This window comes from Asterias amurensis, chromosome 9, assembly GCF_032118995.1.
Source record: "Asterias amurensis chromosome 9, ASM3211899v1".
Lineage (NCBI taxonomy): Eukaryota > Metazoa > Echinodermata > Asteroidea > Forcipulatida > Asteriidae > Asterias > Asterias amurensis.
In genome coordinates, this window is record NC_092656.1 from 9,068,074 (window position 1) to 9,081,306 (window position 13,233).

The 13,233-nt window shown below is 37.8% G+C and overlaps 1 protein-coding gene across 4 annotated transcripts in view; it reads right to left on the reverse strand.

Moving 5' to 3' along the window:
- Window positions 1–5,400: 5,400 nt before the first annotated feature.
- The window catches only part of LOC139941622 (elongator complex protein 1-like), a 35,561-nt gene continuing 27,728 nt past the window's right edge, over window positions 5,401–13,233 (reverse strand). For all 4 annotated transcript variants that reach the window (XM_071938205.1, XM_071938206.1, XM_071938204.1 and 1 more), the window contains one exon: window positions 5,401–12,581. In XM_071938205.1, coding sequence (XP_071794306.1) covers window positions 12,423–12,581 — 159 coding nt within the window. In that variant the 3' untranslated portion in view covers window positions 5,401–12,422. The remainder of the gene's footprint in view (window positions 12,582–13,233) is intronic.

Genomic DNA, 13,233 nt, shown 5'->3' on the forward strand with positions numbered 1-13,233 from the left:
CACATTAATAATTAAATTTTCCCAACATGTTTTTGTCATAATTTGCGAATTCGTTATAAATTGCGTGTCAACTTTTTTTTTTTTTTAATTGTACGATTTAGATAATAATAGCGGAATGATTTCGTTGTTGTTGACATTTTACATTAAAACATTTGTTGTAAGCTACATAAAGATGTACCGGTTCCTATGGAAGCTTCTTCGAGCCGACTAAAACTTGAGAAGTTACTGCAATCCCACGTCGAAAGCTCATTCCATGTCACAAAAGAGCAAGGGCAGACGTGTGGTGAAAGTCTATGAGCAGCCTTAAGTGTCAGAAGAGTGGTCTTGTTCTCACTCTTTCCTGACAGACGATTGCTCAGATGGATTTTTTTCCTTCATTTTTGTGTAATAAACGCCAGTGCAATTACAAAAACAGTCACAAAAACAGCTGACAATGTTAGTGCTCTCTTTCTATATATCGCTAGTTGACTCAAAACCCCAAACAGTGCAATCAGGAAATTGCTCAGATGGGAAATTTTACAGTTTTGTGTAGTATTGTCACACCAGTGCAATTGCAAGAGTTACGAAAGTAACAGCTGACAAAGTTAGTGCTCTCTTTCTTTATATCGAAAGTTGACACAAAACCCCAAACAGTGCAATCAGGAAATTGCTCGTATGGGAAATTTTTACACTTCTATGTAATATTGTCACACCAGTGCAATTACAAGAGTCACAAAAGTAACAGCTGACAAAGTTAGTGCTCTCTTTTTTCATATCAAAAGTTCACACAAAAATCCCAAACAGTCAACCAACATTAACAGATCAGCATTTAAAATGTGTTCTTCCATTGAGCTGTGTACAAATGTGCCTGAAAGAAGGCCAGTGGCTCTAGTGTAAACATGGGTGATGTCACTGGTGGCTGAGGATTAGACCGAGGAAGCTAATGTTCTTCCATCATGGCGGTGGACAAAGAATAGCCCTACCTTACCAAGAGTAAACAAGATAAATGGAAGGCTACCAAGCCAACTGCTACTTCAAGATTCCGGATTATAGTTACACATGATTAAGGGCTGTAAAGCTGTGCACTCACGGTGAAAAGGTTTCTCCATAAACTTATGATAAAGTCATAGGCATTGGTACATTATCAAACATGAAATCGGCTTCATAAGATGTTTACCAACCACAAAAATCTTAAGTAGAAAAATCTTAAGTAGAAAATTAAATCCTCAATAGTGCTGGAGCAAATTTTGAGGGCACGTTGCAACTTTACTTCTTCACCTCAGAGTATGTTTGGTATTTTGACTCAAAAAATGAATGACCATGAAACTTACTTGGTAAAGAGTATTCGGGACCTGTTGGTTTTTATAAAGCATGGTTTGAAACAATTCCCAATTTGAAGACAGTTTTAGAGAAAGAGGTAGTTGTCAACCCCCCAAATTTGGATTTGAGAAAGGCTTTATTACACTCGGGTATCTGAAAGCACGCAATGGTCGCGATCCTTTGCGAAGTGGCATTTATAATTTTCTTCGATGACAATTTGAGCTTTGGTAGAACTGTAATGTTGATATGCATATTATGTTGTGACAAGTGAGAATATAGAATTTGCAAATTACCACAGTATACCCTGTCTTTTTTTGTCCAAATGAAAACTTTTGCCGAAAATAGGGAAGAAAAAAGAAATATATATATAAATCTTAAAAGAACCCACTATGATTTAGGTCGAGATATCAGAGAGCTGGTTGTGTATCTCAATAACTTCAATTTGTCATATTTTTATGTTTATGATTGATGAAAGTGGTCCTTTTGTTTGACGTGATTATTTTGTGATGTGACAGTTTAAGCTGACTTTTGGTTTGCACAAGTGACAAATAATTGCATAATATAACAAATGTCATATGCTTTTAACTCTTTAATTATAATTGATTGAGTTTTTAAAAGCATGGATGCGGTATCATTGCATATTATCCGGTGTTTTTCCCCGCTGTAAATCATTAAATAACAAAAGCGGGGCCCAAAAGGGGGTAAATGGTAGAACAAGTCTGTAGTTTAACAGAGGCCTTGGTGGTCTTTACTTGCGCCCCTTCAAGAGTAGACTATCTAAAAGATTTTCAAGGGAGTGCCCTTTGCAAAATGGAAATGGCTTTGTGAGTCTCAAAGATGACATTCTTTGCCTGGGGTAGAAGACAACGTAGTTGTCTTCTAAGACCATCTGGTGTTAGTTTCACGACAACAAACAACAACAGTTTGTTCGACTTTTGAACCTTGTGTTCGCCGAAGTGTTGCTGAACTCAGGTCTGCCAATTTCCAGACAAACGCGATCCCTTCACTTTGGAGCTTCTTAAATCGGGAGACCTTTGCTCAGTACGTGGCAATGAGCTACGCACTTGACCCATCTTCTTTAGACACTGTACACCTTTGGTAATATAGTCAAAGACCAGTCTTCTCACTTGGTGTATCTCAACCGTAGGCATAAAAAAACAAACCTGTGAAAATTTGGACTCAATCGGAACAAACTTGGGAAAATGATTGAAGAAAAACCACCCTTGTCGCAAAAGTTGTGATGCCTTGAATTCGAGACCTCAGCGTAGGTCTCGAATTCAATTCAACTATTTTAGTGAGAAATTACCTCTTTCTCAAAAACTACGTTTCTTCAGAGGGAGCCGTTTCTCACAATGTTTTATACAATCAACAGCTCTCCATTGCTTGTTACCAAGTAAGTTTTTATGTCTTTAAGCACAAACAGTAGCTAAGCACAACACCATTTTGCTTAGCAGAGAAGAAGGTAACCGGTCAAAATACAATTTCATACCATTTTGTGACTCTTGAAACTGCATTATTTTACTATACATATTTTGTGTATGGTAGTTTTTCACCTATGTTGGCACACAGGACAAACACCCGATGGCTGGATGGGGGCAGATGGCAGTCGAGTGTAGGTATCCCACTTACTAATAGCCGATAATTTCGCACATTACGGCAGATGGTCGCGCATCCGTGTTTTGTATCGTTGCTACCCGGTTGCTACCTGCTCTTTATTAATTATGTAAACTGCACGGAATATGCACGGCAGAGCAAAATTTCACAGAGCTGCTTACAGGCAGTGGACACTATTGGTAATTACTCAAAATAATTGAAGTGACGTAGTTTTCGAGAAAGGAGTAATTTTCCAAGAATTTGATTTCGAAACCTCAAATTTAGAATTTAAGGTCCTGAAATCAAGCATCTGAAAGCACACCACTTCGTGTGACAAGGGTATTTTTTCTTCCATTATTATCTCGCAACTCCGACGACCAATTGAGCTCAAATTATCACAGGTTTGTTATTTTATGCATATGTTGAGATACACCAAGTGAGAAGACTATCTTTGACAATTACAAGTAGTGTACAGTGTCTTTAAAGGCACTGGACACAGTTGGTAGTTGATAGCATAAACACTAATTTAGGAGAGCTGTTTTGACTGAACAAAACATTGTGAGAAACGTTTCCCTTTGAAGTAACATAGTTTTGAGCAAGAGGTAATATCTCACTTAAAAAATAAACGACTTCAGCTGAGGCCTTTTATTATGCATATTAAAGCACACAAAGTTGTGAAACAAAGGTGTTTTTTTTCTTCCATTATTCTCTTGCAACTTCCATTAGACCAATTGAGCCATAATTTTTTTTTCACAGGCTTGTTATTAATACTCTGGTCTTCGATATTTATACCAAACGAGGCAAAGTACACGTTTTGCTTTTGAAATAGTTTGAATGTTTCAATCCTATATAAATGAAGTATTATATACAATAATAACCAATGGAAATTGGTCGCGTTTTTGAGATACCGCACACAATCCGGAGTGAATAATGTCCACGCAGGAAGAACAAATCCCTAATAGGAATACAAAATCTAAGAACCGCGCACTGCGGTAACGCTCATTATATTCAAATTTGTGGGGATAAAAAGTGTTTTTCTTTTCCCATAACCGCAGTACTCCGTAGTGAAATGTCTCTCAAAATGCATTTTAGGCTACTGTACTTCTTAACCATGCAAGTTGTTATTGCCGTTCAGAGTCATTACCAACAGACCCTTTAAGCAGAAACTATTGCAAACATTTCAGCTAAACAACAATAAGAAAGATACCAGTAGAGGTCTCGAAATCAAGCCTCTGAAAGCACACAACTTCGTGTGACAAGGGTGTTTTTTCTTTCATTATCTCGCAACATCGATGACCGATTGAGCTCAAATTTTCACAGGTTTGTTATTGTATGTATATGTTGAGATACAGCAAATGAGAAGACTGGTCTTTGACAGTTACCAAAAGTGTCCAGTGACTTAAAAAAAAAAATGCTGTACAGTAATTCACATGTTTTATTGAAGGTGTGATCGTCATAGAAAAATTACCCATAATTGGCATAAAATGGAGCTAAGGAAACATGACTACGATGGCCTTGTTTATTCTTATAGGCTCATTAGTTCAGACAGCTGTGGTGGGGTCCTCTATATTTAACCATCATGTAAGATTAATCTATAATCAATAGATCGATTATGGACTCCGATTGGTCAGCACATAGCCCCAAACCAATGTCCATTCTATCTCAAGAAGATGACCAGGGCCCAATTTCATAGAGCTGCTAAGCACAAAAATTTGCTTAGCATGAAATTTCTTCCTGATAAAAACAGGATTACCAACCAAATTTCCACGTAATTTTCAGGATAAGCAAACAACAGCTGAATACCAGTGACAAGCAATATGTTACAATTGGAAATTCGGTTGGTAATCCTGTTTTTTTATCAAGGACAAACATTTCATGCTAAGCAAATTTGTGCGCTTAGCAGCTCTATGAAATTGGGCCCGGAACATGCTGATCGAATACATACACCATCGACTCTTTCCTGAACCATTGATATAGACACAATTTCCCTTCGAACATTTCACTTGTCGGTATCAGCTAGGGAAAGTTATAATTGTTGTAGGGGATTAGGAACTCGATCACCATGTGACTGAAAACTTAAAGGCAGTGGACACTATTGGTAATTGTCAAAGACTAGTCTTCACAGTTTGTGTATCTCAACACATGCATAAAATAACAAACCTGTGAAAATTTGAGCTCAATCGGTCGTCGAAGTTGCCAGATAATAATGAAAGAAAAACACTCTTGTCACACGAAGTTGTGTGCGTTTAGATGGTTGATTTCGAGACCTCAAGTTCTAAATCTGAGGTCTCGAAATCAAATTCGTGGAAAATTACTTCTTTCTCGAAAACTATGGCACTTCAGAGGGAGCCGTTTCTCACGAAGTTTTATACCATCAACCTCTCCCCATTACTCGTCACCAAGACAGGCTTTATGCCAATAATTATTTTGAGTAATTACCAATAGTGTCCACTGTCTTTAAACAGTTGTAAAAGAGAAAATGGTCCAACAAACAAAATGGTTCCATTTTAAGAAATCACAAACGCTTTATTACAGTTCATAAAAACCTGTGCAGGGTTATGTCCAAGACCAGTCCTCTCTTGGTTTGGCTTATTTGGTCATCAAAATTGCAAGAAATCAGTGACAGAAAAACACCCTTGTCGTATAACATTGGCTGATTTTTATGCACGAGAAAAGCATCATGCCTAAAGCCTTCATCAGATACAAACTATTGGGAGGTGAAAAATTACCTCAATTACTCAAAAAAGAAGGTAAATAATTATAACCGTCGAGGAATATATAACTCCTTTTTATAATTTCATAAGCTCTCCCTGTCTTTCATGTACCAGGTACTTTTTTAAATGTTCCATGGGACAATTTCGGTACAGTAAAAAAAGTAAAAGTTCACAGATTAACAAATAATTTAGAGGGTTTTTAGAAGGTAATGGTGAAAGACTTCTCTTGAAATATTATTCCATGAAATGCTTTACTTTTTGAGAAAACATTAAAACAATATCAATTCCCGATAGCGAGAATTACGGATTTATTTTAAGCACATGTCATGACACGGCGAAACGTGTGGAAACCAAGGGTGGGTTTTCCCGTTATTTTCTCCCGACTCCGACGACCGATTGAGCCTAAATTTTCACAGGTTTGTTATTTTATTTTATATATAACTTGTGATACACGAAGTGTGGGACTTGGACAATACTGTTTACCGAAAGTGTCCAATGGCTTTAAGTTTTTTTTAGAAACTACCACAGGCCCTGTTTTATCGGTACTATTTCTCAAACAATCTCACTTCTGAATGAAATCTTATATCCACTCCATATAAAAGCCAGTGGCTTTCCCTTAAACAATCTGATTGTTTTGTTGTTTTCATAAACTTTTCCCAGTAAATCTGTACGTGTGGTTCAGTAAAACTCCACTGAGGTAGACTTCCACCCCTTTGGTGACATAAAGCAAGGCCACAGTGACAATAGCTGTGACATGCCGAGACCAGTGACCGTAAAAATCAAACAAAACACAAAGTACATTGTTGACCAGAGCGTAACTGCAGTAAAGATTTTTACGAAAACACGGTGAATAAATGCAATCAAATACAACACCAATGACCTCGGGAAAACGAATTTCTCACACCCAACAGAAATCCTTCCGTACAACAGAGGAACCATTGTCATTGTTTCCTTTGTTGGTAATCTACAGATATGGAGGGTATTTAAAGGATTTACATTTGTGTGGTTAAACTCTATGAGAAATAAGTGCCACAGCCAAAAACCTTTAATTTTCCTGAAATTCAGATGTCCTGCAATTCAGAAAATTATCCTGCAATACAGAAATTGCAATACATTTTAGCAATTGAACACTATTCTGGTTAACTTTCCTCGAAACTTTTTGTTAAACTCGATTTCAAATTATATCATTTGATATTCAAGTATTTGTCATTTGGAGCTCAATAAGACATCACCACAGCATAATTTATATTTACTTATGCAAATTCTCTCAAGAATTTTTTTTTTTAATGGAATAAGTCAACTTACTGACATATTTATTAAGAAGTAGTATTGCCAAACACTGGGTAGGCCTATGGTGGTATTAAAAGGGCTTCGGATTGGGCGCTTTGGGACATAAAAAGCATTTGTTATTTTACGAATATGGTCGGGAAGGTATATAAAAAGTAGCATTTAACATTAATTTTACACAAATACCCTCAAAATTGCATGTTTTTTCCTTATACTTTGTGAACACGGTCTACCATTATGTAGAACCAAATGTTTCACTCCACGAAATGGCGGACCGTGTTAGTTAATAGTTTTAGGGTAAAAGAAAAACCACACAATTTTGAGGGATATTTCTGCGGCTCATTATTACTCTACTTTAAACACATCTTTCCCACCATATTCATTTCATAACGAACGCTTTTACAGTCCAATGCACCGAATAAGGCAGTGTGCCCCTTTAAAGGCAGTGGACACTATCGGTAATTACTCAAAATAATTATTAGCATAAAACCTTTCTTGGTGACTAGTTATGGGGAGAGGTTGATAGTATAAAACATTGTGAGAAACGGCTCCCTCTGTAGTGCCATAGTTTTTGAGAAAGAAGTAAATTTCCATGAATTTGATTTCGAGACCTCAGATTTAGAACTTAAGGTCTCGAAATCAACCATCTAAACGCACACAACTTCGTGTGACAAGGGTGTTTTTTCCTTTCATTATTATCTCACAAGTTCGATGACCGATTGAGCTCAAATTTTCACAGGTTTGTTATTTTATGCATTATGTCGAGATACACCAGCTGTGAAGGCTAGTCTCTGACAATTACCAATAGTGTCCACTACCTTTAAGTCAATTTGGGCACGATCTCCCAGTAATTCTGCTCGGTAGATTTCTTAGACAAGGTACCAGTACAATTATGTTTGATCCTCAATTAATCACATTCTAAGATGCAGGTGCCTTAATATAGTTGAAGGATACAAAGTGCGTATGCAAGCGACTCAAAATTACCCACACAGTTTATGTGTTGCTCATAGATATAAAACCCGAGACTGCTGAGTGTGTCTTTGTGCATGCAAATTCGTTGTGAGACAATGTTTATGGAAGTGCGTACACCAGTTTTTACACATGTATGGCAAAATAATTTGGCAAAATAATTTTTCAAAAATAATTTACCACACAGTAGAGGTCATGAACATTGACCAATGAAAACACGTACAAACGGTCTATGTGCGCTGCCATTTTAACATACACGCGAGTCACGCGATGATCATTTTGCCATACACGCGTATCGCGTGGTATACAATTGCCGCGTCCACAGACGACACAGAGGGCGGCCGAGCTCAGCGTTCACCAGGTTCTATTTCTATGGTGCTGCTAGTTATACAATTTTGAGAAAACATTAAAAACAATATCAATTTTCGATAGTGAAAAGTACAGATTTATTTTAAATACATGTCATGACACGGCGAAACATGCGGAAACAAGAGTGGGTTTTCCCGTTATTTTCTCCCGACTCCGATGACCGATTGAGCCTAAATTTTCACAGGTTTGTTATTTTATATATAAGTTGTGATACACGAAGTGTGGGCCTTGGACAATACTGTTTACCGAAAGTGTATAATGGCTTTAACAGGGTCGGATTATTACACTAAAAAGATTCTCTGGTAGACATTCACTAATTTTGTTTTTCGCAACAGCCGGTTACACGTGTTCAAGAGCATCACGTTAGATTCAAGACAAGCCCCTAGGCCAGTCCTTTTAAGAGGATGAATTTAATGCAGTGGCATTTTTTTTTTTTGCCTAATAATGTGAGTGGTTCAAAATGGGAGGAAATTACACTGAAAATATGTATACAAAGATAATCAAGTCAGGATTTTGTAAGAGGTAGAAAAAAAACAATACTGTAACAACTGGTAATATTTTTTTACCAAATCTGTGTGACCAACCCTCACAACTAAATATTGCCCAACATTCGTACAGAAACTAAGGGGAATGCCTGGGACACGCTTGGTTGCTCCGTTGTTGGGGGCGACTGTACTGTGTCACGACTGCCTGAGCATTGAAAATGACAATCAAAATGATACTTGAACCAACAATAGAAACAATACGCACTGACTCTGCAAGTCTACAACAACAAGTATCTGTCTCCGCTTTTGACAATATGCATTTATTGACTCTGGCAATAAAATATATTTATTAGGATATACATACATACTACATGTAGTAACAGTGACAACAAAGGATTGTTTGTTGTTCCGACAGAAAAGATGGCCACATGAAGTACAACAGCCACACAAAGTTTGTCCCACAACAGTAGAACAGTTTGTCCTACAGAACGCCCAAGCAAAGGGTATACAACTTTTCTCATTTCAAAGATTTCATTTTATCAACTAAATGATCAAATGCTTTATACTCAGCATAAGGCTGGGTGGTGCATGTTGTTGTGCATAAAATGGTGGGGTGACTGGAGGCCAGTCTATGTGAGTTAAGCAATGCTGAGCATTAACAGGTCATGTGACTGGTTGGATGGCCTCTGAGGGCTATTTGCATGGATACAAGGGATCCACCAGTGTGGATTGTTAACCAATCACCAAGCAGCTGAGGTCAGTATTGGGATTTTGATTGGGTAAGGGCATTGGCCAATCATAGGTTTAGATTTAAACTTCTAACCAATGGGGTTGCATTATCTAAGGGGGGTCTTTTTGGAGAGAAAAGGTTTAAACATCACTTTTGTCACAGTTTTTGTTGGGTGTGCATCAAATTTTGTCCCTGTGCAGGTGGTTGTGTGTATGTTTAGTCGGTTTGCCCTGTGTTTGGCATCTGGCTCCTTGCCAAATAATATGTTCTATTACAATCTTTTTGACTAACAATAAACCCACCTTTAAGCTTTGACCGAAATCTCAGAAATGGTGTCGGTTAGCAAATTGTGTCTGAACATAACAAGTAATAAGCCATAAGGGAAACTGACTGGGTACATTTCAACTAGTTTAGGGTTGATTAGAATAGAAGTCCAATAGAGCTGGAATTCAGCCAAAACCTCCATATTAACATGCTGTCACTTCACCATAAATAAATAACAACAATGCAATTATGGCAAAATACCTTGTGTAGGGACACCAGTGCCATGACCAGGGCCGAATTTCATAGAGCTGCTAAGCACAAAAAATTGCTTAGCATGAAATTTCTCCCTTGATAAAAACAAGAATGCCAACAAAATTTCCACTTGATTTTCAGGACAAGCAAACAACAGCTGTATACCAGTAAGAAAGCAACATGCAACAAATGGAAATTAGGTTGGTAATCCTGTTTTTATCATGGAAGAAATTTCATGCTAAGCAAATGTTTGTGCTTAGTAGCTCTATGAAACTGGGCCCACACTCTGCTGATCAGAAACACCAGAGCTTGAGTCTGGTGTTCTTAGTTGCTTAGCAGAAACACGCCACAAAAAAGAAAACCCTTTTTTATCCTCCATGCTCTTTACACATGCAGGTTCATAACTGAACAGAAATAAGAAGTCTGTTCATATGAGGAATAAGTTAAAGCATTTTAATGGGATTGTGGCCTAGATTCTTGTTAAAAAAAATATAATTCAACAAACTGGGAAGAACACTCTGTATCACATAAAATACCTTGTATACAGGGCCCAATTTCATAAAGCTGTGAAAGGGACACGTTGCCTTAGATCGGTCGAGTTGGTCTTTGAAAAGTGTTTTGGAACTGTGGGTAAAACGCCGTTGTAAAAGCAGAATACAATGATCTAAGCTTGGGCGATATCGATTTATTTTATTCACGATATATCGCCGACAATATATCGTGATATTCGATATAATCGCGATTAATGAAATTTGACATCATCAGTCTTAAAACTCCAAGTGAAAGTTGTAGAGAGACAGTCATAGCATTAGAGAGGTGTTCTAATGACCTATTCTTCTGGTTTTACTCCAAACCTATGGGGTGCAAGATGTCTCAGCTAGCAAATACATCGTGATATTTAATCGATATATCGATATATCGCGATTATCGCGATATATCGCGATATATCGATATTTCGATTAAAACCAAATCCATCCGATATCGAAATCGTTTCCAAATTAACATCGCGATATTCGATAATATCGTGATATCGCCCAAGCTTACAATGATCTACACAAATATGCCTCGAAATTGCGTGGTTTTCTTTTTACCCTGTTGACTATTACAGTTGGCCATTTTAAAATGGCCGACCGTGTTAGTTCGCAAAGTAAAAGGAAAACCGTGGAATTTTGAGTGATGCTTGTGTGGATCATTATATTCTACTTTTAAAATATCTTTCTAACCGCTTTTTATAGACCAACTCATCCGATCCAAGGCAGTGTGTTCCTTTCATAAAGTAGAAAATACTGCTTGACAAAATTATTTGTCAAGCAAAAAATGATTTGGGTACTATTTAAAACAATGTAAATGTAATGTAATTTTGGCTGGTAATCGCTATCTGGTCAGATATGTGGCTTTAGCTGTATCCTAGACTCCACAAAATACAGCAATACTGAATCCCAGCAAATACTGAACCCCAGGCCTGATACTTTAAAGGCAGTGGACACAAAGCTTGGGCGATATCGATTTATTTGATTTACGATATACCGTTTAAAATATATCGCGATATTCGATATAATCGCGATTAATTAAATTTGACATTATCAGTCTTCAAACTCCCAGTGAAAGTTGTAGAAGAGACAGTCATAGCATGAGAGAGGTGTTGTAATGACTTATTCTTCTGGTTTTACTCCAAACCTATGGGGTGCAAGATGTCTCAGCTAAGAAATACATCGCGATACTTAATCGATATCGCGACACTTAATCGATAACGCGATATATCGTTATTTCGATGAAAACCAAATTGATCCGATATCGAAAACGTTTCCAAATTAGTATCGCGATATTCGATAATATTGTGGTATCAGACACGCTTAGTGAACACTATTGGTAATTACCCAAAATAGTTATCAAACCTTAACTATTAGCATAAAACCTTACTTGGTAACGAGTAATGGGAGAGGTTGGTAGTATAAAACATTGTGATAACAGCTCCCTCTGAAGTGGGGTAGTTTTCGAGAAAGAAGTAATTTTCCACGAATTTGATTTTGAGACCTTAGATTGAGAATTTGAGGTCTCAAAATCAAGCATCTAAAAGCACACAGCTTCGTGTGACCATGGTGCGACAAGGGTGTTTTTTCTTTCATTAATATCTCGCAATTTTGATGACCGATTGAGCTCTAATTTTCACAGGTTTGTTATTTTATGCATATGTTGAGATACACCAACTGTGAAACCTATTCTTTGACAATTACCAATAGTGTCCAGTGTCTTTAACAGAGGCAACAAAGGTAACTGCCTCCATGCCCTCATGGTCATTGTCTTGGTGCCCTCAAATTGCTTCAGTAGAAATTTACAATTTCCTCATAGGGTGCTCTTAACTTTACCAAGGAAAATTTGCCTTGGTGCCCTTGCCCTTTCAAAAAAAACGAAGCATACAGGCCTGGAATCCGATGAATGTGTTACCACGGTGACGACCTTTCACCTCCGGTCAAGCATGTGCAGTCTCCACTTTTCGTCTTTGCTGAGTTTGTAGGGTAGGAGGAGGGCCGCATCGTCAAAGGACTGTGCTGTAGGGACGGTGCCCTGTGAGAACATCGAGGCTGCGATGCTGTTGGATGTGAACTGCGGACCGAATCCCTGTGGTGCCAGAGATGAGAAGAATAAAAAACGATGAGTAAAGCTATATTTTTATTCAATTCAAAGGAACGTTTCTTTCCTAATCAAAAATAATATATGGATGTGGAGGCACAGGACAAAAGGGTGGGGGGGGGAGGGGCTTGTCAAGGACAAGCCTACAAAAATACACAAAACAACAGCTTTACAAAAGATGAATGAAAAAAAAGAAAAGAAAAAAAAAGACACCTACAACATATAACAATAAAAATGTGTGCTTACGTTTACGTCAACGGCTAGCAACAGGAGTAGGATGAGATATAGTTTAAAGGGGGAGGGGGGTTCCAGTACTAGTAAAATAGATTTCTGAAACTGCTGGTGGATCAAAGAGGAAGCTGTTTCCCAAAATATTTATACTACAGACCGTATTAAATAACCCCCCTTTGCTGGTATGAAAGTCGCCATCTTGTAGGTCAAACAGTATGCGCGTCTACACGCGTACGTCAAAGAAACATGAAGCACGCAGCGTTCTCAGTTTTATTTCTACGTCACAAGCACGCACACACACACACACGTGCACAGACGCCATCTTGTAGGGCAGATATTTGAACGATGACGTCATATTCAATATGGTCTATCAACAGCTCTCCATTGCTTGTTACCAAGTAAGGTTTTG